The following is a 27,180-nucleotide window of genomic DNA, read 5'->3' on the forward strand; positions in this document are numbered from 1 at the left end:
TGACATATCTGTAAGTTTCTATGGTTGTGCCTGTAGTTAGTTTATCCTTCTAATTTTATTTGAACGCCACCTTAGCATCTGAAAGGATAAAGAGAACATGTTTTAATGACTCAATGTATTTAAAAGACTATTTTTAAAGCAAATAACATTTTCAGTTGTGAATAAAAAGCTTTCAGAAAATTGTTTTCATGCATAATACTCTGGGTATTAAAAATGCATTGCACAACTTATAGAGCTACATAGAACTGGGAGTCTCCTGTCCTTCATCCAATCCTGAAGGGAAGAATACTGGGACAAATGGCAACTGGATGAAAATAGGTGAAAGTTCAAGGGTCCCATATGAAGAAATACAATCCCGCTGGCACTGATCAAAGGCAGCAGAGCCACTCTTTACAGAAGTATCAATTATTAGCAAGTGAGCTATCTGAAAAGAGCTGCACAGCACAGTTGGTACTTATAGGCTTTTTTTAAAACCATGCAAACTTCAAAAGAGCTATAATACACCCTAAGAAAAGGAAGAGACAACAAGATCAAATGATGGTAGGTAAAGGTAAAGGTTTTCCCCTGATGTTAAGTCCAGTCATGTCTGACTCTGGGGGTTGGTGCTCATCTCCATTTCTAAGCCGAAGAGCCGGCGTTGTCTGTAGAGACACCTCCAAGGTCATGTGGCCAGCATGACTGCATGGAGCGCCGTTACCTTCCCACCGGAGTGGTACCTATTGATCTACTCACATTGGCATGTTTTCGAACTGCTAGGTTGGCAGGAGCTGGAGCTAACAGCGGCCGCTCACGCTCAAATGATGGAACGGAAGGGAAAGTCCTTTCAACCCAAAAAGCAAATTCAATTGTTCGGGCATGGAAGCAGCCAAGCTGCATGGGAGACAAAGCCAAGAAGAAAGGATGGGAGGAGCGGGGAACAGACAAATGTACAGTATATACATTTGGGGCTGGGCTGTGGCGCAGGCTGTTGAGCAACCAGCTGCAGCCAGCTGCAACAAATCACTCTGACCAAGAGGTCATGAGTTTGAGGCCAGCTCGGACCACGTTTGTCTTGTCTTTGTTCTATGTTAAGGCATTGAATGTTTGCCTTATATGTGTAATGTGATCTGCCCTGAGTCCCCTTCGGGGTGAGAAGGGCAGAATATAAATACTGCAAATAAATAAATAAATAAATAAATAATACAGTCCATGTTTGCAGATCCTGTGTCCATGGATTCAACCACAACTTGAAAATACAGTATTCCCTCACTTATTGTGGGGGTTAGGTTCCAGAACCATCCACAATAAGTGAAAATCCGTGAAGTAGGGACGCTATGTATTTATACATTATTTTAGTAGTTATACACTATTTTAAGTCTTTATCAACCAATCGTGTGTTGATAAATCACCTCCTTCTCCTCCCGTTGCTGCCTGGGCTCCTTTGCTCTCCCTTTGGCTTTTCCTTTCTCCCTTCCTTAGTCTATAAGTTGTAATTTTTATGATTTATAATATTCTTTTAGTTTATTGAAAAACCGCAAGATAGCAAATCCGCAAGAAGCGGAGAGAGGGGGGAAGAGGGGATTTCTGGAACTGAACCATAGCAGATACTGAAGGTCCAATGTATTTTTACATGACATGTTGATTGCTGGGATAGTTTGCAATTTGGAGTGAGAAAAACTCTGAAGTCTAAGAAACCACAAATTTATTCATTTATTTGTATGCTGCTTTTTGTCCAGACTTAAATAATAATTGAAAACATTTATTATTCAATTTAAAACAATTGAAATTGTATTATTTTAAAATAAATTAAAAACAGGCAAAAGTAAAAGCGCTAAATGATAGGCCATGGGCAAAGCGCCACAGCCATTTACATATGTTGGAAAGTAAATTAGGGATCCTAGGAGGGCCTAATCTGGATAAGATAAAACCACCTTCCATATGCTTTCAAAGTCCTTTCAAAGGGAGTCCCTGATTTGCCCCTGCCAGAACCGAGAACTAAACAATTGTGTGAGCAGAGAAGATAGCTTTTCTCTTCTCCAATGGTGGTTAGTGTAGTATTGTAGTATTCTTGTAGTAAAGATAATCATCTCTGGAATGTCAAGGTACTAATTCCTAAAATACATTCAACACGTTGGAGAGGTTCTTTTAAGTGTTGATGGATTCACATTTGCATGGATATGGAAATCAATGCCCTTCTATCCACTCCTCATGCTTCCATCAATATAAGGACACAGAAATGTAACTCTCCATCAGATTTTAGCCAAGCCAAGTCACATGTTGTCCAATTGCAAGCTTTGGAATTATGGTCCTTTCGAACACAGCTACATTAGGTACTTAATAAGTTGGCAACTTGTGAGAGACACCTCCTTTCATAAAGAACCAACTCGTAGAAATATTGAAGTAGTTTCTTAACTCAACCTAGGAATTCCTTATCCAAATTCCATGCCCCGTTATACTGACTGGCAATAGTTCTATAGAATTTGGGACAAACTCTTCTCCCAGCAACACCAGAAAATGCCAGATATCAAACCTGTCACCTTTGAAATGTGAAGCAAGTGCTCTACCACAGTGGTAGAACTCCATCCCTCCTCCCTTTTCTAAAATCATCAACGTAAGAAGTAAATTTGCCAGAGTCAAAAGTCAAGGGCTCTGGGTGCTTCCAACTCCCTGACACACTGGTTTATACTTCAACAAAAGAGATTAAGGTCACTGCTGCCTAACAAAGACAACTCATCTTATTGTTGTAGAGCTCATCAGCCATAAGATGTTCCCTTCTAGGATTGGATTAAAGGGAGGGGGGGGTGCTGGAATACACATCTAATTTCAGGTATATTTGCAGTCAGAATGCAGAGGCTATTACATCCTTGGCTTCATCACTGCATGCAGAAAGAAAATAGATCAAGGAGTGCCTTGGGAATGTCAACTCCACAACTTTGATAGTTTGTATCCACAGGGATCAATTAGTCAAGGTTCATGGAGGTGATTCAGGGTAGAGGTCAAGAGCGGTCAAGAAAGAATGTGTGTGAGTGTTATTGTACAGACCAGCTTATGAGCTTCTTGAGGGAATCAGTGGCTGAAGACAGAAGGCCAGTTCAATGGGCTCCTGCTCTAATTCACCGAGGCAATCTCCTATTCATGAACTTGTCAGCTGTCAGCTCAGAACACTTCAACCTCTGGTTGACCCCCAACCATACAAACAAATGGAAACTCAATCAAATCCTGAAATTATTCTAGAGGTTCCTTAAGGCAGCTCTTTCTCAAAGCACCCTACCTATCCTATGTAATTATCATAAACAGTCCTACAGGTGAATAATAATCACATCGACCTCTCTTTGTGGTTCAAGGTGGAGTACAACATAGTCAAAACAGTGATGTAGAACAGAGCACTGCTGAAGTTCATGTAACATACACACAGGTAAAATGCAGCTTAACATTTACAGATAAAATTCAGGTCAAAATTCACAAGTTAAAATTTACTGGATAGTAGGCTTGATCGATCCATGAAAAATTTGATTCTAAACTCGTTTCAAAACTAGAGGGGGCAGTTTTTCGTTTTTGTTGCTAATAACGAATTTGGCCCCCAAAATTTTTCGAAATTAACGAAAATTCGTTATTTTCGAAATTAATTCGTTAATGGCGGACGCGCATGCGTGGTCGCCCCAAAACAGCCCCAGGGGGGGGACTTAGGGGGCTCTCCCGCCCTCATTTTTTGAGTGATCTTCTTCAAACTTGGTACAGTGGTAGAACACATTTAACACTGATAGCTCACCAAAATGTGGAACGTTTCCCTTATCCTCTGATTTTTGGCAAATTTTCATAGCTTTTATAATAAACCATTTTTTAATAATTGCAGAAATCTGTTCCTGGTTTGAAAGTCTTATTTCCTGTTTCATTGGGTTGTCTTTACTGTGAAAGTCATTGTTCTACTTCAGAAACTTTGTTTTTGTGGCTGAAACTTTGTTAAATTGGTGGACCAAACCATAATATGTTCCATCCATGTCGCTTGCACAAAGTTCAGGCAGTGTCATAGATTTTGCCATGTTTCTATGACAGAACCAATTAGGAAATGACATTTATCACCCAGGAACAGAAATCGTAGTACACCATCAAATCATTCCTGACAGATGGCTATCAGCCTCTGAATAAGGAAATTAGTTCCTGGTTTGAAAGTGCTATTTCCTGTTCCATTGGCTTTTCTGGGCTGAGAGTGTGTGACTTGCCCAAGTGGGTGGCAGAGTGGGGAATCATGACACAATTGGAGTCCAAAATTCAAACCTCTTCCTCCCTCCTTCTCTAAACTTCTCATACCTTCCAAGAATTCACATACTGTATGAAAGTTTGGTCAAGATGGTCAGAGGAGGGCAACTAAAATGATCTAGGGTCTGGAGAACAAGCCCTATGAGGAGTGGCTTGAAGAACTGGGCATGTTTAGCCTGCAGAAAAGAAGGCTGAGAGGAGACATGATGTATAATATGTGAGGGGAAGTCATAGAGAGGAGGGAGCAAGCTTGTTTTCTGCTGCCCTGCAGACTAGGACACTGAACAATGGCTTTAAACTACAGGAAAGGAGATTTCACCTGAACATTAGGAAGAACTTCCTCACTGTGAGCTGTTCACCTGTGGAACTCTCTGCCCCGGACTGTGGTGGAGGCTCCTTCTTTGGAGGCTTTTAAGCAGAGGCTGGATGGCCATCTGTTGGGGGTGCTTTGAATGCGATTTCCTGCTTCTTGGCAGAATAGGGTTGGACTGGATGGCCCAAGAGGTCTCTTCCAACTCTACTGTTCAATGACTCTCTGATTCTAAGCGAGGACAAAAGGGGGTGGAGAATGTTAAGAGGAGAGAGGGCCTGGAACACCTAGGAATTGTAGTTTTAAAGCGGGCATAATACTATTGGAGAAACGTTTGCTTCAGCCCAATGCTTTTATAAATGGTCAATATTCAGAGGCTTCCTTCTCCTGCATTTTGAAAGCTATTATGATGAAATTTGCCAGAATGGAAGCAAAAATTAAGTACTCTTTGCCTATCAAGTTTCATAATGTTTGACCCATCCACTGATTTTTGGGGATTTCTGAAGCAACATTTTTTTAAAATGTTAGCAGATCGATAGCCACGCCTCCCTGTCCTTCCACTTCCTTCCACTTTGATTGGCTTGCTAAGGCTTCTGGGAAATGGAGTTTTTTCTCTCGTTATGGCGAATTGCTTCATTAATGGTCAATATTCAGAGGCTTCGTTCTCCTGCATTATGAAAGCTATTATGATGAAATTTGCCAGAATGGAAGCAAAAATTAAGTACTCTTTGCCTATCAAGTTTCATAATGTTTGACCCATCCACTGATTTTTGGGGATTTTTGAAGCAACATTTTTTTTAAAATGCTAGCAGATCGATGTCCCATGCCTCTCCCTCCCTCCCTCTTCCGCTCTGATTGACTGAGAGGCATGCCAACATGGCTTCTCCTCTACAGCTTCATCCGAAGACATCAGAAACAAACGAAAAAAGGTACTTTTATTATTCAAATTCGTAATATTTGTAAGGGCAGTGAGCAGATGGTTCAATATTAATTCAAAATTGCTTACGAAACGAATTTTTAACGAATTTAACGAAATAACGAAAAATTTGCTCAAGCCTACTGGATAGTTGTGTTTTAAATTCTGACAGCTGATTTAGCTGTCAAAGCTCTTTTGGCAGGTCAATCCACAGTCTTGGGGCAGCTGATGAAAAGGTCCTCGAGGTGATGATTGCCAGTTGGGTCCTGACTGGAGTAGCCAACCCACAAGGACTTCAGTGTTCAGAGCGGATTGTATGGGAGAAGGCAACTTGTAGGTAACCTGGACCCAAACCATGAAGGACTTTAAAGGTCAAAACCAACACTTTGTACTTTGCATAAAACTACTTTGCAGCCAGTGGAGTGACTTTAGTATGGGTGTAGTATGTTCACTCCTGAATGTTCCTGTTACTGGTCTGGATGAGTATTTTGAACTAATTGGAGTTTCCGAACCCAGTACAGAGGTAGCTCAATGTAAAGCGCATTGCAGAACTTTGACCTTGAGGTTACCAGCACATTCACTACCATCTTTAGGTCCTCCAAATCTAGAAAGAGGTGCAGCTGGCGTACCAGCCGAAGCTGGTAGTAAGCATTCCTCTGACTATTGCATCCACCTGGGCTGACATTTTGGAGAGACAGATCCAGAAACACCCCCAAGTTGTAAACACAGTATTTCAGTGGGAGTGTAACCCCATCCAGAACTGGCTGACACACCTCCAGCCCCAGATTAAGACCCTTAATGGAAAACACCTTTGTTTTGTCTGGATTCAGTTTCAATTTCTTTTTCTTCATCCAGCCCACTACCTCTTCTACACATTCATTCAGAGGAGACACTATCCTTAGCTAAAGCTGTTTTTAAAGGGAACATTACCATACTGGGTTTCATTAGCATACTGATAGCAGCCCGCCCAATTTTTCCCAGTGGTTTCATGTAAATGTTTAAAAGCATTGGGGATAGAATAGCTCCTTGTGGAATGGCACACAACAGCTCCTTTTTTGAGGAGCCGCTATCCCCAAGCACCACCATCTGGTACCTGATTGAGAGGTATGACTGGAACTACTGCAACACAGTGCCTCAGATACCCAAACCCCCTTTCAGGAGTTTCAGAAGGATACAATATTCAATGGTATCAAACACCACTGAAGAGAGGTGTATAAAAATCACAGGCTGGGTCCATGGTATCTCTTCTTTAAAGAGCTCAGATACCTGGCGCCAGGAAAAAACTGTCCCAAAGACCTCAGAAATCTGTGGTCTCTCTCAGCAGCCAATACTGGACTAGAAGGATAATCTGATATGTTTCACATATTAATAACCTGTAATCCACTTTACGCACTTTATCCTTCAGCGCTATCCTCAAAATTGATTTACACCTGTCCACCCATCCGTGTCCAGAAACTGATTGTTATTTCAGGCTCATTGGTTGTTGGTTCGATGGTTGCTCTTATATTCTGTAATAATGTTGTTTTATTGTGTTTTATGCTATTGTATATGTATTTTAGTGTGTTACATTTTAACCATGCTGATCGGGCTCGTCCCCATGTAAGCTGCCCTGAGTCCCTTTGGTGAGATGGAGGCGAGGTACAAACATAAAGTTATTATTATCCAAAATGTCCTATACAGACATTTCAAGAATGCATCCACACTACATACAAATAGGAATTGATACTACTATATCAAAGTGATAGGAAGGAAGCGGGGGGGGGGGGGCTGCCAAGCTGTCACTTTCATGTTACATAATCCTAGGAAAGTGCTCTCTAAAGCAGTGGTTCTCAAACTGTGCTCCTCCAAATGTTTTCATCTTCAGCTCCCACAATTCCGAACAGCTGGTAAGTTGGTTGGGATTTCTGGAGGCTGAAGTCCAAAACACCTGGGGGAGCAGTTTTAGAAGCATTGCTCCAAAGATTATTACGCAATTATTCTATTCCCTCCCTCAATTACGGCATTAGAATTCTTTTACAGAAAATTCTAAACATCTCACCAAATCACAAATCCAAGTAGTCAATGAGATGGAGCCATAGGGATATCAAACTATTATAACTGTGCCATGTAAATACACTCTTGATCAGTGATTTTCAACCTTTGGTTCTCTCTCCAGCTCCCACAAGGTTGAGAACCACGGCGCTAGATCACTGGAGGGAAGCAGGGGGCCTGCCAAACTTTGTTGAACTGCAAGTCAAAGCATTCCCTACCACAATCCATGCTGGTTGGAGCATTATGGTTCTCATGTAGTAATACTGAACAACAGCGGAGATAAGACAGGACACTGCGGTAACCCACTGATTAATAGCCATTAAACTGAACAAGAATTTCCCCATACTGTTTCCTGGAACAGGTCCTTCACATAGGATGTGAAACACTGGAGCACAGGGCCTCCTAATCCCATCCAACAGAACCAGTTCAGTGAGATACCATGATTAATGGTATAAAGAGATGCTGAGAGATCTAGGAAAATCAAATGAGAGATCTTGGAAGATCAAAACATAGCACTGCCCATTTTTCCACGAGAGCCAATCATCAATCACCAAGGCCATTTCAGTGCCATATCCTTAAATTTACCTTGTTATCACTGCCCTGCAGATGTCCTGTGAAATTAAACATGTTAAATCATACAGACTCTACAAAAACAGAAGCACTTTCCTGCAATCCATATAGGTGGTGGACACTGGAGAGCAAGACCACAATGAGGTGAAAACAGGGTGTGAGATGTATACTCCTCCTCTCTTACATCTTGCGTACAGGTTACAGGCACTAAGAATACCTGAACAGAGATGCTATTTGGTTCTAAAGCAATGTGCATTTTAAGGCTGAGCCTCTTTAATAAATTCCTGAGTTGCAACTCACAGCTATAGCCAATCCTTTTTTTCCAATGGGCTGAATCCTCCTCCTTCTCAGGTGTTCAGGTTGACTACCATGCTACTCCAAAATAAATCTGGCAAATCTGGCACTACAACTGTTTATTTCTCAACTTTATTTGACTCAACACATCTTTAAAGCTGGTAAGGAATTGCTCCAAAGCAACAGCTGTGCCAAGGCAAAACACTGTGTAAACAAATGTCTTAATGCAAATAAATGTCCCATTGTTTATTATGCATCAGGAAGCCAATAAATATGGCTTACTATTCAAAAGCATTGGAGTTAGTTCCTATACATACAACCTCCCTTTGTTTCATATGTTGGTAGAACTACCAGCTTCATGAAACTGGCCTAACAGGGTTTCCATTTACCCTTCTATTAGCATTGCCAATCTTATGCTTGTCACCAACAGCTATACATTCAGGAGTGCCACTGCTTTCAATAGCACTTGTGCATTAGCATGAGTAGTATGAAATGGCAGCTTATGTTTGCCATGATATAGTTAATTTTGTTAAACAAATCACTGACAATGAGGGAGGGGCAACTGTTGTCACTTTGATGATAACACGTTTAGTAAAATGCTACCGGGTTTCAATTTCAGCGACAAGGTCTTTGGCTAATGACTGAATTTGAAGACTAAACTTTCAAGCAAATGAGTTGTCCATTCTTTGCTGGGAATTGGCTCCTAGATGGCTGGAGCACTTATAGGAGGAGGAGCCATAAATGTCTCCAGTAATAACCAGATGGGAGAAGAACTCTCCAGCCAAGAATTTTAAACATCGTGTTGTTGGGTTTTTATTGGCCATCAAGTCAACTCTGATCTATAATAATAATACTTTATTATTTATCTATATCTATGGTGACCTTATGAACAAAAGTCCTCCATGAGTCCTTGTTATCAAATTCAAGGCCATTTCTTCACTGAATCAATCTATCTATTGTATGATTTTCCTCTTTTCTCCTTGCCTTTCACATTATTTCTTCCAATGAGTCATGTTGACGTAGGATATATATGTCAAAAATATTACAGTCTCAGTATAGTTGGCCTTCTACGCCCACAGATTTCACCATGCACAGCTTGAAAATACTTTTAATCCTAAAAGCAATATATAACAGGACTTGTACATTCATAGATTTTAGTGTTCATTATAGTGGGAGAGGGTCCTGGAACCAAATTTCAGTCGATACCAAGAACCCACTGTATACTCATTCTGGCTCCAAGAGAGTTTGATTTGCTGCTATTAATATTTGCTGTCACTCTGGTCTGTGGTATCCTCCAGCACCACATTTCAAATGAGTTCGCCTCCTTCCTGTCAACTTTCTTCACCATCCAGCATTCACAACCATATATATATTAAAAAATATGGTATGGGCAATTTTATTTTTGATATTATATGTGTCTTTACACTTGGGGATCACAACTAGCTCCTTCATAGATACCTTACCAAGCTTTAGCCTTTGTCTGATTTCTGACTATAGCTTCTTTCCAGATGTATGACTAATTACCTTACAAAACCACAAAACCCTAAATTAGGTCCATTGGAACCCAAGGCCAACCCAGCAGGTTTGGCACCTGAGGCAAATAATACATAAAAAAATTAAAAAATCCCCTTCCACATACATTGATTATTTGTGGATTTGATTTCAAATGCTCTCTCTAAAAACATCTAGTACAACTCTAAGCTCAACATTTTCTGGTTATGCTGGAGGGCTCGGCGATTTCTACAGAGAACATCTCTCTAGGAATTTTTGTCTTCCAGTGCAATTTTATAGTCAGCTTCCAGTGCAACCTGACCTTCATGCTGGAAGACCTAGAAAATCCTAGTGAGGTATTCTCTCAGGTACCCCAACTTGAGATGTAAGGAGAGACTAGTAACAAATAAATAAATAATAAATAATAATTGGGTTGCTGTGATTTTAGCAGGCAGTATTGCCATGTTCCAGAAGCATTCTCTCCTGACGTTTTAACCACATCTATGGCAGGCATCCTCAGAGGTTGTGAGGTATACTGGAAACTAGGTCAGTGAGGTTTATATATCTGTAGAAGGTCCAGGATGGGAGAAAGAACTCTTGTCTTTGGAGGCAAATGTGAATGTTGCAATTAATCACCTTGATTAACATTAAATGGTCTTGCAGCTTCAAAGCCTGGCTGTTTCTTGCCTGAGGGAATCCTTTGTTGGAAGGCATTAGCAAACAAAGGATCCCCCAGGCAAGAAACAGGCAAGGAACATCCAACAAAGGATTCTATACAGCCCAGAAAACTCACAGCAACCCAGTGATTCTGCCCATGCAAGCCTTCGACAACACATTATTGTTGTTGTTGTTATTTTCCTTCCTCTGGCAGTAGAAACACAGTAAGAGATTAAGTAACAATTCATTACCCTTTCAAGACAACCCCAAATCAACTAAAGCAGCCACCTCACTCTGCCTAATGGTGGGGAGAGCCTTGCCTAGTCTTGGACTTTAGTCTTTAACTATTGGAATGCAACAGTTCTTCCAAGGAAGGCACATCCCATCAAACTCAATGAAGACCTCTTTTGTTGACACGTTTAAGACTGTACTGCAAATGCACTGGAAGGAAATTGTTTTTAAAGGAGTGGAACCGGATGATTTCATGGACCTGAAAAAGAAGGGGGGGGGGGCTTGACTAGGCAAGATATGATGTGGCAAAACCAAACCAAGATTTCATTGAAATTGAGTCTCCTTAGGAACTATCTATCAAAAGTGTACCAAGTGATCCAGTGCTAACAAAGATTAAGTCACTGAGCTCTCTCAGGGACAATAAAGGCTGCCTGCAATCTGTCATATGCTCTTTTAATAGGAAGTAAGCTGTGCTGAACACAGGTTGGATACTTTTAAATAACACATTGTACTGTACTTGCAAATTCTTTACACAGACGGCCTTTAGTATCAGCTGGGGCTTTACTTCAAGAACAACAATCACTCCAGACCCAAAAGCTGTGGATGCTCAAATCTGATTATATTCAATAACTTATGAAAATGGGTTCCTTATATAAAATGGCAAAATCAAGGTTCACTTTGGGAGATTTTTCAAGATACGGAGGAGACAGATGAAACAAAAACTTTCAAGATGGTAGGTAAAGGTAAAGGTTTCCCCCTGACATTAAGTCTAGTTGTGTCCAATTCTGAGGATTGGTGCTCATCTCCATTTCTAAGCTGAATAGCTGGCGTTGTCCGTAGACACCTCCAAGGTCATGTGGTTGGCATGATCACATGGAGCGCCGTTACCTTACTGCCAGAGTGGTACCTACTGATCTACTCACATTTGCATGTTTTTGAACTGCTAGGTTGGCAGAAGCTGGGGCTAATAGTGGGAGCTCACCCAGCCCCCTAGATTTGAACTGCCGACCTTTCAGTCAGCAAGTTCAGCAACACAGTGGTTTAACCCGCTGTGCCACCAGAGGCTTCAAGATGGTAGGAACAAATAAATTAACCATGCTGATGAGAGGAAAAACAAGCAAAGACTTTATGGAAGACTGGGAACAAACTTTTGAATAAAAAATGAGAAAAAACAGAGTTTGCAGATGAAAAAAATACCATAACAAGCTGGAGGGTTAATGATGCAATTACAATAGAGTCTCACTTATCCAAGACTCGCTTATCCAAGGTTCTGCATTATCCAAGGCATTTTTGTAGTCAATGTTTTCAATATATCATGATATTTTGGTGCTAAATTCATAAATACAGTAATTGCAATATAACATTACTGCGTATTGAACTACAGTAGAGTCTCGCTTATCCAACGTAAACGGGCCGGCAGAACGTTGGATAAGCGAATATGTTGGATAATAAGGAGAGCTTAGGGAAAAGCCTATTAAACATCAAATTAGATTATGATTTTACAAATTAAGCACCAAAACATCATGTTATACAACAAATTTGACAGAAAAAGTAGTTCTATACACAGTAATGCTATGTAGTAATTACTGTATTTACGAATTTAGCACCAAAATATCATGATATATCGAAAACATTGACTACAAAAATGCGTTGGATAACCCAGAACCTTGGATAAGCGAGACTCTACTGTACTTTTTCTTTCAAATTTGTTGTATAACATGATGTTTTGGTGCTTAATTTTTAAAATCATTACCTAATTTGATGTTTAATAGGCTTTTCCTTAATCCCTCCTTATTATCCAAGATATTCGCTTATCCAAGCTTCTACCGACCCGTTCAGCTTGGATAAGTGAGACTCTACTGTACTAACTCTAGGAATTTGAATTAATAAAATATATGCAGTAAGAAAGTGGGAAGACACCTTTAAAAAACTGTATGTAAGGTAGGTAGTAGATATGTTAGTCAATTTATTTAATGTATGTGTACATTTAGGTAGTAACAATTAGTATTAATGTTAGATATTCATTTAAGTGTGCATTTGTATAAACCTGGTAACTTCTTGATATATTTTGTAATATGTATCTATGGATAATATGTCTGGTTACATTCAAAATGTTAAAAAATCTAAATCCTCCCCCTCTCTGCTAAAAAAAACAAAGGCGTCATTCATAAAAGAAAATTTAAAACACCTCTTGAGAATATCTGCAAGAAAAACTGTGAATGTCATTGGCCTAAGCCTAGAAAATTAAAGAAGGTCATTCCTCTCCTCTCACTCTCGCCAACCTTTGCAGGAGGTCACTGCAAAACAATACCCGGCTCTGGCAGATTAGAGGATTCCTTCATTATCTTCATTAGTGGCAGCTCCTGTAACATACTTTCGCTAAGTCCTGCAGGGCAGCTGATTAGAAAGAAAGACCTGGGTGGATGGGGGGGGGGGGGGGGGGGAAATGGCTACAAGTGGTGGGTTTTCACAAGTTGGAGGCTGCTTTCTCCTCAAAATAAATATAAATAAAAAAGCCAAGAGGAAGGATTATGCCTCTTCCTTTGACAATCTCCACACAAAGTTTTTCAGAGGAAGGCACCCAAGGATGGAAGCATGGAATAATCCCAACCTAAATCCAATTATTGTTGCTGTCTGTCTTCAGCTTGCCAACTAACCTATCACAAGGGTTTCTTGGAAGAGGCTGAGTGAGTGTAACTTGCCCAGTGTCACCCAGTGGCCTTCCATGCCAAGTGGGGATTCAAACACTGATCTCTAGAGTCATATTTAAACTGTAGAATGAAGGCAGTTTGTCATCGCTGTAACGGCCAGGGCTCAATGCTATAGAATCATGAGAGTTGTAGTTTCACAAGGTCTTCAGCCCTTCTCTCCCCAAACTGTAACTCCCAGGATTCAATAGTATTCAGCCAGGGCAGTTCAAGTGGAGTCAATGTGCATTATTTCCAGAACACAGAGGCACTTATTTACTCTAGGGGTGTATCTACACTGTAGAATGGATGAATTTTAGTTCCACCCTAACTGCTTTGGCTCAATGCTATGGAAATCTGGGAGTTGCAAGTTAGCATGGTCTTGAGCAGGCATGGACAAACCACCGGCTGTTGGGAATTGTGGTAGTTGAAGTACAAAACACTTGGAGGGCCAAAGTTTGCTCATGCCTGGTCTAGAGCCTACTTTGTAACAAAGTAGTAAAGAACAGTGACTAAACAACACCACTCAGAAAACAGAGGAATTCCATACATGAATCAGGGCCAGCTAACACCTCCCAACAAAGGATTCCCCCAGGCAGTAAACAGCCAGACCTTGAAACTGTATCAATCAGGGTCAGCTACCACTTCCCAAAAAAGGATTCCCCCAGGCAGTAAACAGCCAGACCTTGAAACTGTATCAACCAGGGCCAGCTAACACCTCCCAACAAAGGATTCCCCAAGCAGTAAACAGCCAGACCTTGAAGCTGTATCAACCAGGGCCTGCTAACACCTCACAACAACAGATTTCCCCAGGTAGGAAACAGCCAGACCTTGAAACTGTATAAATCAGGGCCTGCTAACACCTCCCAACAAAGGATTCCCCCAGGCAGTAAACAACCAGACCTTGAAACTGTATCAACCAGGGCCAGCTAACACCTCCCAACAAAGGATTCCCCAAGCAAGAAACAACAGACCTTGAAGCTGTATCAATCAGGGCCAGCTAATACATGCCAACAAAGGATTCCGCAAGCAGGAAACAGCCAGACCATGAAACTGTATCCTTCAGGGCCAGCTAACACCTTCCAACAAAGGATTCCCGCAGGCAGTAAACAGCTAGACCTTGAAACTGAAAGGCTACTCAATGCTAGTCTAGGTGGCCAATTGAAACATTTACACCTGCCTCAAACAGACAAAGAGTTCTTTCTTCCACCCTGGACACATTCCACAGAGATATAAACCTATTTTACCTATTTTCTAACATACCTCCGAGGACGCTTGTCACAGATGCAGGCGAAGCGTCAGGAGAGAATGCTTCTGGAACATGGCCATACAGCCCGGAAAACTCAACAGCAACGCAGAGCGCTGCTGCCTCACCAAACTCCCAATCCCAAGACTCCACAGCATGCAGCCAGCGGCATTTAAAGGGGCATTCATTCTGCAATGTGGATGTGCTTGTCTAAGCTTGTGATCTCACAAGGTCCCTAACCTTCTCTGCCCAAGAGTGCTGGAGTGGATGAGCAAAGCGCAAGACCCCGTGGAGTCAAGCTGCCTTCATGCCATGCCTCCTAGGTCTAACCCTTTAGTAGGAAAGCTGCACAGAGAGAGAGAGGGATCTCTTCCTAGAAGAAGCCGCATCAAGGGCGGGCGGGCGGGCAAGGGCGAGGCAGGCAGTGCCTACCTCTGGGTCCTGAATGGGGAGAAAGAAGGAAGAGAAGGAGGGAAGAAGAGATGGGCTCCTGGGTGCCGGCCTTGCCTTGCCTTACCGTGTCCTGCGCGACCCTGAAGGCGGCATCCAGGGCCATGAGCCGCCAGGGCTGGGAGACGGTGCCGGGCAGAGGCAGGTAGACGTAATAGGCGCCCAGGGCCAGCAAGCCGGCCAGCACCACCGCCGCGGACTTCATGGCCGGGAGCCCCCCGCCGCCTCTCCCCGCTTCCTCCCCGTTGCAAAGGCGGCCAAGGTGCCTCGCGGTCGCCCATTCAAGGCTTTCATAACCTCGCCAAGCCAATGGGAGCCGAGGGAGGGAGCGAGGAAGGGAGGAAGTCCAGGCGCTTCCGTCCCCCTCGCCCCAGCCTCGCTTGTTGCGATTGTTTGCGCTTTGGAGGACGGGCGCGCTGCGGAGGGGGCGCAAGGGCGGCCCCTACCGGCCGGACGCGGCTCTGCGGCTCAAGGGCACCCGCCCAGCAAGGGAAACAAACCTCACCCACAATAATACAGTGGAGTCTCCCTTATCCAACATTCACTTATCCAACGTTCTGGATGATCCAACGCAGTCTGCCTCCAGCCCGGATCCACAGCTGTTTCTCTAGGAAGCAAGGACTGAACTTTTTATGGATTTAATAATTCCCAACAATGATGTTACTATAAGTTCACTGGGTTGTTGTATGTATGTCTTTCGGGCTGTGTGGCCATGTTCCAGAAGTATTCTCTCCTGAAGTTTCACCCAGGAGAGAATACTTCTGGAACATGGCCACACAGCCCAAAAGACATACAACAACCCTGTGATCCCGGCCATGAAAGCCTTCGACAACACATATAAGTCATTCTACACAATTCTATCTTTATTTGTTGTCAATTTGTTAGCAGGGTTGTTGTATGTTTTCTGGGCTGTATGGCCATGTTTTAGAAGTATTCTCTTCTGTAACATGGACACACAGCCTGGAAAACATACAAAAACGCTGTGATCCTGGCTGTGAAAGCCTTCGACAACACAATTTGTTAGTAGCCAATGTTTTTGTCATCAATGTTTTCAATATATTGCAATGTTTTGTACTAAATTCATAAATACAGTAATTGCTACACAACGTTGCCATGTATTGAACTGCTTTTTCTGTAGATTTGTTGTAAAACATGTTTTGGTGCTTAATTTGTAAAATCATAACGTAATTTGACATTTAATAAGCTTTTCCTTAATCCCTCCTTATTATCCAACATTTTCACTTATCCAACGGTCTGCCGGCCTATTTATGTTGGATAAGTGAGACTCTACATAATATAATAATACAGTAATAACTTTATTTTTGTGTCCTGCCCCATCTTCCCAGAGGGACTCGGGGCAGCTCACATGGGGACGAAGCCCAGTACACCATAAAATACAGTATCAAATGCATTTAAAACAAGAACATATAAAACAAGCATATACACAATAAAACATAATGAACAGTAGATGAGGCACTGTTAGGGTATTCAATGGGGTCAGGCGATAAAATGTGCAATCATTCCAATCTCAGGAGCTGGGCCAAATAAAGTACAGTAAATGGGGATGGATGAGGACACAAAGCCTCAGGAGGGAGCTAGACCAGGCATGGGCAAACTTGGGCCCTCCAGGTGTTTTGGACTTCAACTCCCACCGTTCCTAACAGCCGGTATGTTCAAAGCAGAAAGTGTTTCAAATTTTGTTACATAGAGTAATAGCATAGTTATATGAAACTGCAAAATCAAGATTTGCTATTTGGAATTTATTTTTTCTAAAAAATATTTTTGATCCATATATGGTGGTGGTTATTATTATTATTATTATTTGTTACTTTCCTCTGGATACAGCTCAAGAAGGGACACAATATGTTTAAAACGAACAGAAAAAAAATATGCTATTAAAATGTATATATGAAAATACACATAAAGACCAACAATAATACTAATAAAATGTAGGTTAAAACTCACTGTTTAAAAGTGACTGGGTTGAATCTATGAATGCAGCAGAGGAAGAAGCCAATTCAATTTTAAGATGCATCCATAGGAGTATAGTGTTGAGATTGAGGGAAGTCACACTTCCACTCTGTTCTGCTTTGATCAGACCTCTTCTGGAATTCTGTGACCAAAATGATCAAAGGTTTGGAAACCAAGCCCTGTGAAGAATGGTTTAGGAAACTGGGTGTGTTTAGCCTGCAGAAGAGGTTGAGAGAGGACATGATAGCCATGCTTAAATATTTGAAAGGAGGTCACATTGAGGCGAATGGGAGCTTGTTTACCACTGCTCTGGAGACTAGGACACAATGAAGCAATTGATTCAGATTGCAGGGAAAGAGTTTCCACTTAAACATTAAGAAGAGCGTGCTGATGGCAAGAGTTGTTTGGCAGTGAAATATGCTGCCTCAGAGCGTTATGGGGTCTCCTTCTCTGGAGGTTGTTAAGCAGAGGCTGGGTGGCCATCTGTCAAAGGTGCTTTGATGGTGTGTTCCTGCATGGAGGTTGGGTTGGATGGCTCTTCAGATCTTCTAACTCTGTGATTTTACAATTCTGTGGCTTTCTGGCAGCAGTGACAGTGAAGGACCGGTGGGGCTGACTGGTTGGGGAAAAGCCTCTGTGAGCTCTAAGCCCAGTAGCTTCTGCTCTGGATTGGCCTCAGAATATTTGGTCAGTGCCCATAGATGGATACTTAAAGATTAGGAACATCTTGACTTAAAGATAACATAGCTGGAAATGAGGTAAACATGACAACAAAGAAGAAGAAAACCTGGAAGAAGTGACACATCATAAAAAAGAAATAGACAAAGATGTATTTAACAGAATGGTAGCTACTTGTCTGCAAGAACAGATATTGGTGCTTCATTTTATATTTATATGGATTTTAACTAGGTCATTTCTTAATTAATTCTGTAAGCAGAAGACTAACTGCCGCAACGTTCTTGGAGTAATAGCTATTAGCTTTGAGTGTAAACCAGGCAGAAATATTTTTAATTGATATAACACATTTCAGTCATATTGATTTTGGAGAAGCTGACTTAAAGCCACACAACAAAAACAAACTTAATTGATTTATCAGGATATAATGTATTGGTCTGGGTGTTTCTCAGTGTGGCATCTCGGAGAACCAAATGACATGTGCTACTCTTTTAAAGAGATGATAACCAGAAAGTTAAATCACTAGAATACGAAGCTAGTTTTAAATTGCAAAGAGAATGCTTTCAATTTGGGGCACAGTCTAGAAGTGCAACTATGCTTTAGAATTAATGCAGTTTGAGACACTTTCACTGTCATGGCTCAGTGCTATAGAATTCCGTAGGTTGGTGAGGTAGAGAAGGTAAAACTATAATTCCCAGGATTCCACAGCATTGAGTCATAACATTAAAGTAGTGTCAAACTGCATTAATTCTACAGGGTAGATGTACCCTTACAGGAGGCGTTGGATTCCCCAAACATGCTAAGACAATCTGAGCCTATCCTTACTATACTACATAGTCACCAAGGACAATATTCACATTGTGTAAACCTGGTGTTTCTATATATTACCATAAATAATTCTTAGCTGAAGATGTCTCGTGTCATATTAAAAAATAACCACCAGGAAAGAGGTTCATGGAAATATGTTTGAGTTGTTAAATCAGCAGTATGAAGTGCCTCCTTGGACACAGCACTTCAAAAAGTCACTGTCCAAGCGTAAGAGCTAGATTCATTTCTACACTGTATAATTAATGCAGTTTGAAACCATTTTAATGGCCATGACTCAATGCAATGGAATCATAGGAGTTATAGTTTTACAAAGCCTTTTTTGACACAGTGTGCTGGTGCCTCACCAAACTACAAACCCCAAGATTTCACATCATTGAGCCATGACCATTAAAGTGGTATCAGAGTTGCATTAATTCTGCAACACAGATGTTTTTTCCCAATGCTTATGCATGAACAGTAATGTAACATGCTGCTCTTCCTAATGCATATTTCAGTAGAACTTTTGCCCTACAACTCTCAGAATCCATAGAACAAACTGATGGAATTGTAGTAAAAAAAAGGAACTTTTCCAAGTTCAGATTTCCAAAACACCTAACAGTTGTCATATGCAACTATAGTGATTTGAAGTTAGTGAGACAATATATTCTGGTTCAATTGGCTAGTATTTTACAATGTGAACTCGAGTGATTTCAGCTAAACACGAAAATTGGACTTGAGCCTGGTGTGCTCCATTACTTCCAATGAGACAGATTCAAGACACAAACTGGGTTTGAAGGCAGCAAAAAATGTTTATTCTACTTGGCCACATAGGATGTCAGTACAGAGTGAAAGAGAAATAGCTGACTTAAAAGTACTTGTTGGTGTTGCATAATGATCAGTACAGAACAAAGACGAGAGAGGAAATACTCTCCGAAAACTTCCCAATACAATGGTTTCTCTACAGGCAATTAGTAGAACAATTTAAAATAGATAAAACTTAGTGGATTTGTTATTGATAAACCCAAATTTGAAACTGTTTTGGACTCTAGAGATGACCACTTAATTAATAGATAGTATAAATTGTTGTTAAAATATGAAATGGAGGAGGAACAGGTGAAAGATTGTATGTTTAAGTGGGAACAATTTTTTTTGTAAACAAATGCAAATGGAACAATGGGAAAGAGTTTGAAATTTACACAATACAATGACTTAAAATATTTTTTTTTAATAAAATGATGTATAGATGGTACCTCATATCAGAAAGGATTGCTAAGAGATATATAAAAATAGTTTCAATGATTATTGGAAACGCAGGTAAAAGGTGGCCACTTTTTATTATATGTGGTGGTCATGTGAAAAGGCCAAAAACACGCTGTGCCATCGAGGGCACCTCCAGCAAAAATGCGGCCAAATCTCCATCACTGTTGTTTTGGACTAGAAGTGTGTTATTATGTTTGGAAAGGTTGTACCAATGGTTCCTTTTCACTAAATTGTTGTAGAAAACTGAGTAAATATAACTGTTAGACAGAGAATGTAAAGTCCTTAGATTAGATAATGTAGAATGTTTGTAGTTTTTGGTTTTTTGTGTGTTTAGGATGTAAAAGTATTATTCTAGAAAATATAGTTTTAATATTTTGTTGTTGATGATGTTTTGTTTTTTTGTTTTAGTACGTTTGTATGTAGGTGTTGATTTAATCTCTCTTAATAAAAAAACCCACCAAAAGGACATTAGTACAGAGTCTTCACTCAAAAAGAACCAACCTAAAGCATACAGGAAAGTACAAAACATTTTATTCTTTTTGACAGCCATTCAAAATACCCGCACCTTCTCCTGATTGGCTGAAGAGCTGACCCAATTTCAATTTGGGCTTCTGTTAGCTAGGGAACCTCCTGAGGTCACTGACTAGGGGAGGTTCTTTCATGTTTGGAAAAAGGAATAGCTGTGGTTGGTGGATTTAAAATCTAAGTCTGTTTAGAAATCTGCTCTTGTGAGCGGTGTGAGTCCAGGAATGTTGACTTAATGTCCAGTTCAGGTAAGCACAAAGAGATAGTCCAGAAAACGTCTGGTGAAACTAAGGCTGATTCCACCCACAGTACGTCTGCTCCAATCCTATCATTGAAGTACATAATTGAAGACCAGGAAGTTTCCCAGCACACGTAAGGCGATTTGTGAATGGGGAGAGGTTTTTACAATGGGATGGAATTGCAGTTTACATTCGCAATGGAAACTCCATCAATGAGACTTGGACTTCAGGTGTGCATACATACATTATTTATCTTAGCTCATTTCCTGTCCCCAGGCATTTCCAATTACACTTTTAAGGGTTTGATTCCATTCCATACAATGTATACAATTTCATAAAAGTGGATTTCATATACAGGAGGAAATATGACTCGTCGGACTTTTCCGCAGTTGAAGCAGAATGGCATTCCGGAATTGTGAAGTTGGAAAAAAATAAAATCACATGTAATTAATCTCTGCTTATTGATGTTTTATCGGGAGGTATGTGTGTCAATTTTTTATAACAAATTGGTCAATATCTAATGACAATCAGAAGATTCGAAGATGTGCTAAAATTGCTCCCAATAATTTAGCACATTAAAAAACTGAGCCAAAACTGCTTTTTACATCAGCCCCCCCATTATGCTTATGCTAAAAGAGAACTTGTAGGATCTTCATCAATAAAAAGAACATGTAAGTGTAGAAAACATCTTTTCCACCTCATAGACTTTTGAGTATAAAAGAAATAAGAAAAAGAAATTTGAAAAATCATTAGGTTTAGTAAATTTTATGCCCGTACTTTGGCAGTGGAGTGCATTCACATTTCATTTACTGCTTTCTATATCCTTCCTCTTTACTTTAAGATGAATAATCCATAAGCTCCACTTTATTGCTGGAAAAGCTGAAAGGCACCTCTAGTCCTACAAAAGGCAAATCTTGTTACGTTTTCTATTTTGGTGCTTTGATAGAATGTTCAAAAGCAATTATTTAAACTCATTTTGGGAACATTCAGACACATTGCAAAGTGCTTGACAGACCAAAGAGGAGGAAAACCTACAGCATGGTTTTAAATTTGGTGCAAGGTGTGGAGTTCAGCAACAAAATATATAGAGAGAAATTTGCAACTGTTAGGTAGTTGCAACTGTTAGGTAGAGGATCATGACCTCATCCTAGGATGGGTGGTAACTCTATAGTGATGCTGCAAATTCCCCCTCTTTTTTGGAATAAACTTTTCATCTTGGCTAGTGATTTCAGGGGTGAATTCACACCGTAGAGTGAATGCACTTTGACACCACTTGAATGACCATGGCTCAATGCTATGGAAACCTGGGAGTTGTAGTTTGGTGAGGCACCAGCACTCTTTGGCAGAGAAGGCACAAGACCTTGAAAAATCACAAATCCCAGGATTCTATGCCACTGAGTGATGGAAGTTCAAATAATATGCTGTGTCCAGGTTGGTTCATCAAGTGCTTTGCTATGTCTGACTTCTGCAGTGCCTTTCATGTTCCTTGATTTATGTTTGGGCAATGCTGCGTTAGGTGGTCCCTCTGTAGACTTGTCCACAGCTGCATGGTATACAATAGACTCCTGCAGAGGTGAGTGGATCCCTTTTTGTCCTTTGCTGAATAGAGCATTTGTTGGATTTTCTGTGGGTGGGTAGATTGTTTGTAGGTTGTATTTCTTCATCAGCTTCCCTGTGTGGTCTGATGTTTCCTTTGATGTATGGTAAGAACACCTTTCCTCTGGGTGGATCTTTGTCTTTCCTCTCGTGGCTTGTTCTTGGCCTTGTAGGGATCTGTAGATAGTTTGTAGGTTGTATTTCTTCATCAGCTTCCCTGTGCAGTCAGTGGTTCCCTTGATGTGTGGCAAGAACACCTTTCCTCTGGGTGGATCTTTGTCTTTCCTCCCGTGGCTTGTTCTTGGCCTTTTAGGGATCTGTAGATCGTTTGCAGGTTGTGTTTCTTCATCAGCTTCCTTGTGCGGTCAGATGTTTCCCTTGATGTATGGCAGGAACACTTTTCCTCTGAGTGGATCTTTGTCTTTCCTCTTGTGGCTTTTTCTTGGTCTTGTATGGATCTGTAGATCGCTTGTAGGTTGTGTTTCGTCATCAGCTTCCTTGTGCGGTCAGTGGTTCCCTTGATGTGTGGCAAGAACACTTTTCCTCTGGGCGGATCTTTGTTTTTCCTCTCGTGGCTTGTTCTTGGCCTTCCATGGGTCTGTAGATCGTTTGTACATTATGTTTCGTCATCAGCTTCCTAGTGTGGTCAGTGGTTACCTTGATATGTGGCAAGAACACCTTTCCTCTGGGTGGATCTTTGTTTTTCCTCTCGTGGCTTGTTCTTGGCCTTGCATGGGTCTGTAGATCGTTTGTACATTATGTTTCATCATCAATTTCCTAGTGCGGTCAGTGGTTCCCTTGATGTATGGTAAGAACACTTTTCCTCTGGGCAGATCTTTTCTTCATTCTCGTGGCTTATTCTTGGCCTTGCATGGATCTGTAGATCATTTGTAGGTTGTGTTTCGTCATCAGCTTCCCTATGCGGTCAGTGGTCCCTTGATGTATGGTAAGATCTTTGTCTTTACTCTCGTAGCTTGTTCTTGGCCTTGCATGGGTCTGTAGATTGTTTGTAGGTTGTTCTTGCAGCTCTTCTGACGTCTGTGGTGGAGTATCCATTGGCCTGTAGAGCCCAATGTTCCTTCTTGTTTCAATGGTCACTGCTTCTAAAGTTTCCAGAGTCTAGGGTGCATCTACACTGTAGAATGAATGCAGATTGACCCCACTTGAACTGCCACGGCTGAGGGCTATGGAAGCATGGGAGTTGTAGTTTTACAAGGCCTTGAGTCTTAGCCTTCTCTGGTAGAGTGCTGTCTCCTCACCAAACTACAACTTTCATGATTCCACAACATTGATCTGGGGCCAAACCGTATTCATTCTACAGTGTAGATCAGGCGTGGGCAGATTTCTGCCCTGCAGGTGTTTTGGACTTCAACTCCCATTCCTGGCCTCAGGCCCTTTCCTTTTCCCCCTCAGCCGCTTAAGCGGCTGAGGGGGAAAAGGAAAGGGCCTGAGGCCAGGAATGGTGGGAGTTGAAGTCCAAAACACCTACAGGGCCAAACATTACCCATGCCTGGTGTAGATGAACCCTTTATCAGGAATTTTTCTGTCTATAGGCGCCCATTTTGCCACCTGCTGTAACAAACCTACCTTTCCTAGCATCCTGTTTACAACTGCGTGGTGCTTCTAGGCATCTCGTAACGCCTCACTGTTTGAACAGCAGGCAGGCAAGCTGAGAGGAGAACTAGGGAAAGGCAACATCCGGGTCCTCGTGCCTTTCCTCTCTACCAAACTTGGAAAACAAGCCGGTATCCATAGCGACTCCTGAGGGGGAGGAAGGAAAGAAGCTGATGTCATTGTTTACAGCCTAAATTGCTGGGAAACATTCACCAATGAGAGCTGGAGTTGGAGAAGCCATATTTGCATCTCCCCGCCCCTTTCCTTTCCAGGTGGGCCGGGGCAACCAATAGGAGAAGGGCAGGGAGCGGACGCTCGCTTTTTGAATTGCGTGCTGCGGGTGTCTCTCGAATGGCGGCTTCGGAAGGAAGGGGCGCATAACAATCAGCGGACTGAATGGTGAGGCGACCAAGGCGGGAAGGAGAAGGGAGAAGCGCCTGGGCCTCGCAGATAGTGGTTATTCAGGGCAATGGCGTCTGGAGGCGGGCCGGAGCGAAAGTGGGCTGCAGGGGCACGCCTTGGGTGCATCTACACTGCAGAGTTAACGCAGTTTGGTCCCACTTAAACTGCCACGGCTCTACGGCAGTGGTTCTCAACCAGTGGGTCCCCAGGTGTTTTGGCCTACAACTCCCAGAATTCCAGTCAGTTTACCAGCGGTTAGGATTTCTAGAAGTTGAAAGCTAAAAACATCTGGGGACCCACAGATTGAGAACCACCGATCTATGGAGTTTATTTTTAAAGATTTGTGCTATGCTAATAATATAATATATTATATATACATATAATGTTGATAATAATACTAATATATTAAACATAATACTAATCATATGTGATATACTGTTTTATATTGTATATTTGTATATATTAAATTGTAATATTTTTATTGTGCGCTGCTTTTAAAATGGAGAGATAAACTGGGATATAAATAAATACGGTATATATATTTTGGTATAATATAGTACAATATAATAATATATAATAATTGTATATTATATATTGCATGTAATATTGCTAATATTGAAGTATTGTGGTATAGTACAAGATAATATATAATACTAATATTTGTGCTATGCTAATAATATGATATATGTACAGTACATATAATGTTGATAATATTTTAATATAATAATACAAATATATTAAATATAACACTACTTATATAATGATGCTAATATTGCAGTATAGTGGTGTAGTACATTATAATAATATATAATGCTAATATTGTGCTATGCTAATAATAGAATATATTATATATACATACAATTTTGATAATACTGTAATAATACTAATATATTAAATATACTACTGATCATATATGATAATGTACAATGATACTAATAATATTTCAGTATAGTGGTATAGTACAATATAATAATATATAATACTAATGTGCTATGCTAATAATATATATATACATATAATGTTGATATTTTAATATAAGAATACCAATATATTAAATATAATACTGATCATATGATAATATATAATGATTCTAATAATATTGCAGTATAGTGGTGTAGTACAATATAATATATAATACTAATGTTGTGCTATTTTAATAATACAGTAGAGTCTCACTTATCCAAGCCTCTGGATTATCCAAGCCATTTTTGTAGTCAATGTTTTCATTATATCGTGATATTTTGGTGTTAAATTCACAAATACAGTAATCAAAACATAACATTACTGCGTATTGAACTACTTTTTCTGTCAAATTTGTTGAATAACATGATGTTTAGGTGCTTAATTTGTAAAATCATAACCTAATTTGATGTTTAATAGGCTTTTCCTTAATCCCTCCTTATTATCCAACATATTTGCTTATCCTACATTCTGCCGGCCCGTTTATGTTGGATAAGTGAGACTCTACTAATATATATATATATATATATATATACACACACACACACACATACATACACACACACACACACACATAGTATTGCTAATAATATTGTAATATAATAATACTAATATATTAAACATAATACTAATCCTATAATATATAATGATATACTGTTTTATTATTATATATTTGTATATATAAAATTGTAATGCTTTTTTATTGTGAGCCGCTTTGAATCTCTGTATGAAGAGATAAAGTGGGATATAAATAAATAAATAGTGAGCCATAGCAGTTAAAGTAGTGCCAAACCACGTTAATTCTAAAGCAGGCAAGGGCAAACTTTGGTCCTGCAGGTGTTTGAACTTCAACTCCCATAATAATAATCATCATCATCATCATCATAAAACTTTATATCCCGCCACCATCTCCCCACGGGGACTCGGGGCGGCTTACATGGGGCAGTGGCCCAAACAACATAAGAACAAAATATAAGCAACACAATACAATCACAATATAAAAAGATAAAACAATAATACAATATATCAATATAAACATCAGGCCCCTTCTTTCCCCCCCTCAGTCACTTAAGCTTACGTGGCTGAGGGGAAAAAGGAAGGGGCCTGAGGCTAGGAATTGCGGGAGTTGAAGTCCAAAACACCTGCAGGGCCGTAGTTTGCCCATGCTTGTTCTAAAGTGTAGATGCACTTCAGGCAGTGATTGCATTCCAGTTCCCTTCAGCCCTTGGCAAGGTTGCTTTTTGGACTCTGGCCCTGATTTGTTTGTAAATTGTGTCAGAAGCGACTTGAGAACATACTGCAAGTAAATTCTGGTGTGAGAGAATTGGCCGTCCACAGAGACATTGATCAGGGGATGCCTGGATGGCCCTGCAGGTGTTGCTGGGTTCTAGCTCCTGATTGTTGGGACTGTAACTGAGAGATTTGTGGAGATGAAAGAGATGCTCTTCTTTGCTATCATGGTGAATAATATGCTTAACATTATCTTTGATATTACCTCCTTTTTAAAATGTCCATGTACTAAGTTGGTGGACTGTTGGCAGGTGCCTTGTGATTTCATAAAGCAATTTAAAATAGAGCTGCTGTATCTTAGGGCTCTTCCACACTGCCATTTATCCCAGGATCTGATCCTAGATTATCTGCTTTAAACTGGAATATTTTAGTCCCCATTGCCAGATAACCTGGGATAAACAGATAATCTGGCATCAGATCCTGGGATAAATGTGTAGTGTGGAAGTGCCGTTAGATAGCAGGTACCATTTCTGATCTTTCACAACAAGAATGGTGCTGAAAAGATACATTCAAAACTATAATGTGCAGTTTAAAACTAATAAAGTACTCAACAAGCATATTTTGAATTTCCTGCTAAAGGGGTTCTAGCAGACCAGCTCTGTTCCTTTCTTAGGAAACTACGTTGTTACAGTTGATTTTATTAATCCCTTCCATGATACGTAATGGATGTCAACTAAGTATATGATATGTACACATATGTACACTCAGTGACATGAGATATG

The 27,180-nt window shown here is 40.6% G+C and overlaps 2 protein-coding genes across 8 annotated transcripts in view; one reads left to right on the plus strand and one right to left on the minus strand.

Annotated features, from left to right (window-relative positions):
• nceh1 (neutral cholesterol ester hydrolase 1) overlaps window positions 1-23,906 on the minus strand; it is a 48,437-nt gene extending 24,531 nt beyond the window's left edge. Inside the window, exon 1 of one of the 2 annotated variants that reach the window (XM_062976769.1) lies at window positions 23,780-23,906. In XM_062976769.1, the coding sequence (XP_062832839.1) occupies window positions 23,780-23,791 (12 nt within the window). In that variant the 5' untranslated portion in view covers window positions 23,792-23,906. Of the gene's footprint in view, window positions 1-15,186; window positions 15,533-23,779 lie in introns of those variants that run through there. The other variant, XM_003218130.4, reaches the window with a different exon arrangement.
• A 140-nt stretch (window positions 23,907-24,046) lies between these two features.
• ect2 (epithelial cell transforming 2) overlaps window positions 24,047-27,180 on the plus strand; it is a 41,347-nt gene continuing 38,213 nt past the window's right edge. For 3 of the 6 annotated variants that reach the window (XM_016992000.2, XM_008106019.3, XM_016992001.2), the window contains exon 1: window positions 24,047-24,205. The gene's annotated coding sequence lies outside the window, so the exon portion shown is untranslated. The remainder of the gene's footprint in view (window positions 24,206-27,180) is intronic. The other 3 variants (XM_016992002.2, XM_008106021.3, XM_008106022.3) reach the window with 1 other exon arrangement.

This window comes from Anolis carolinensis, chromosome 3 (genome assembly GCF_035594765.1).
Source record: "Anolis carolinensis isolate JA03-04 chromosome 3, rAnoCar3.1.pri, whole genome shotgun sequence".
Lineage (NCBI taxonomy): Eukaryota > Metazoa > Chordata > Lepidosauria > Squamata > Dactyloidae > Anolis > Anolis carolinensis.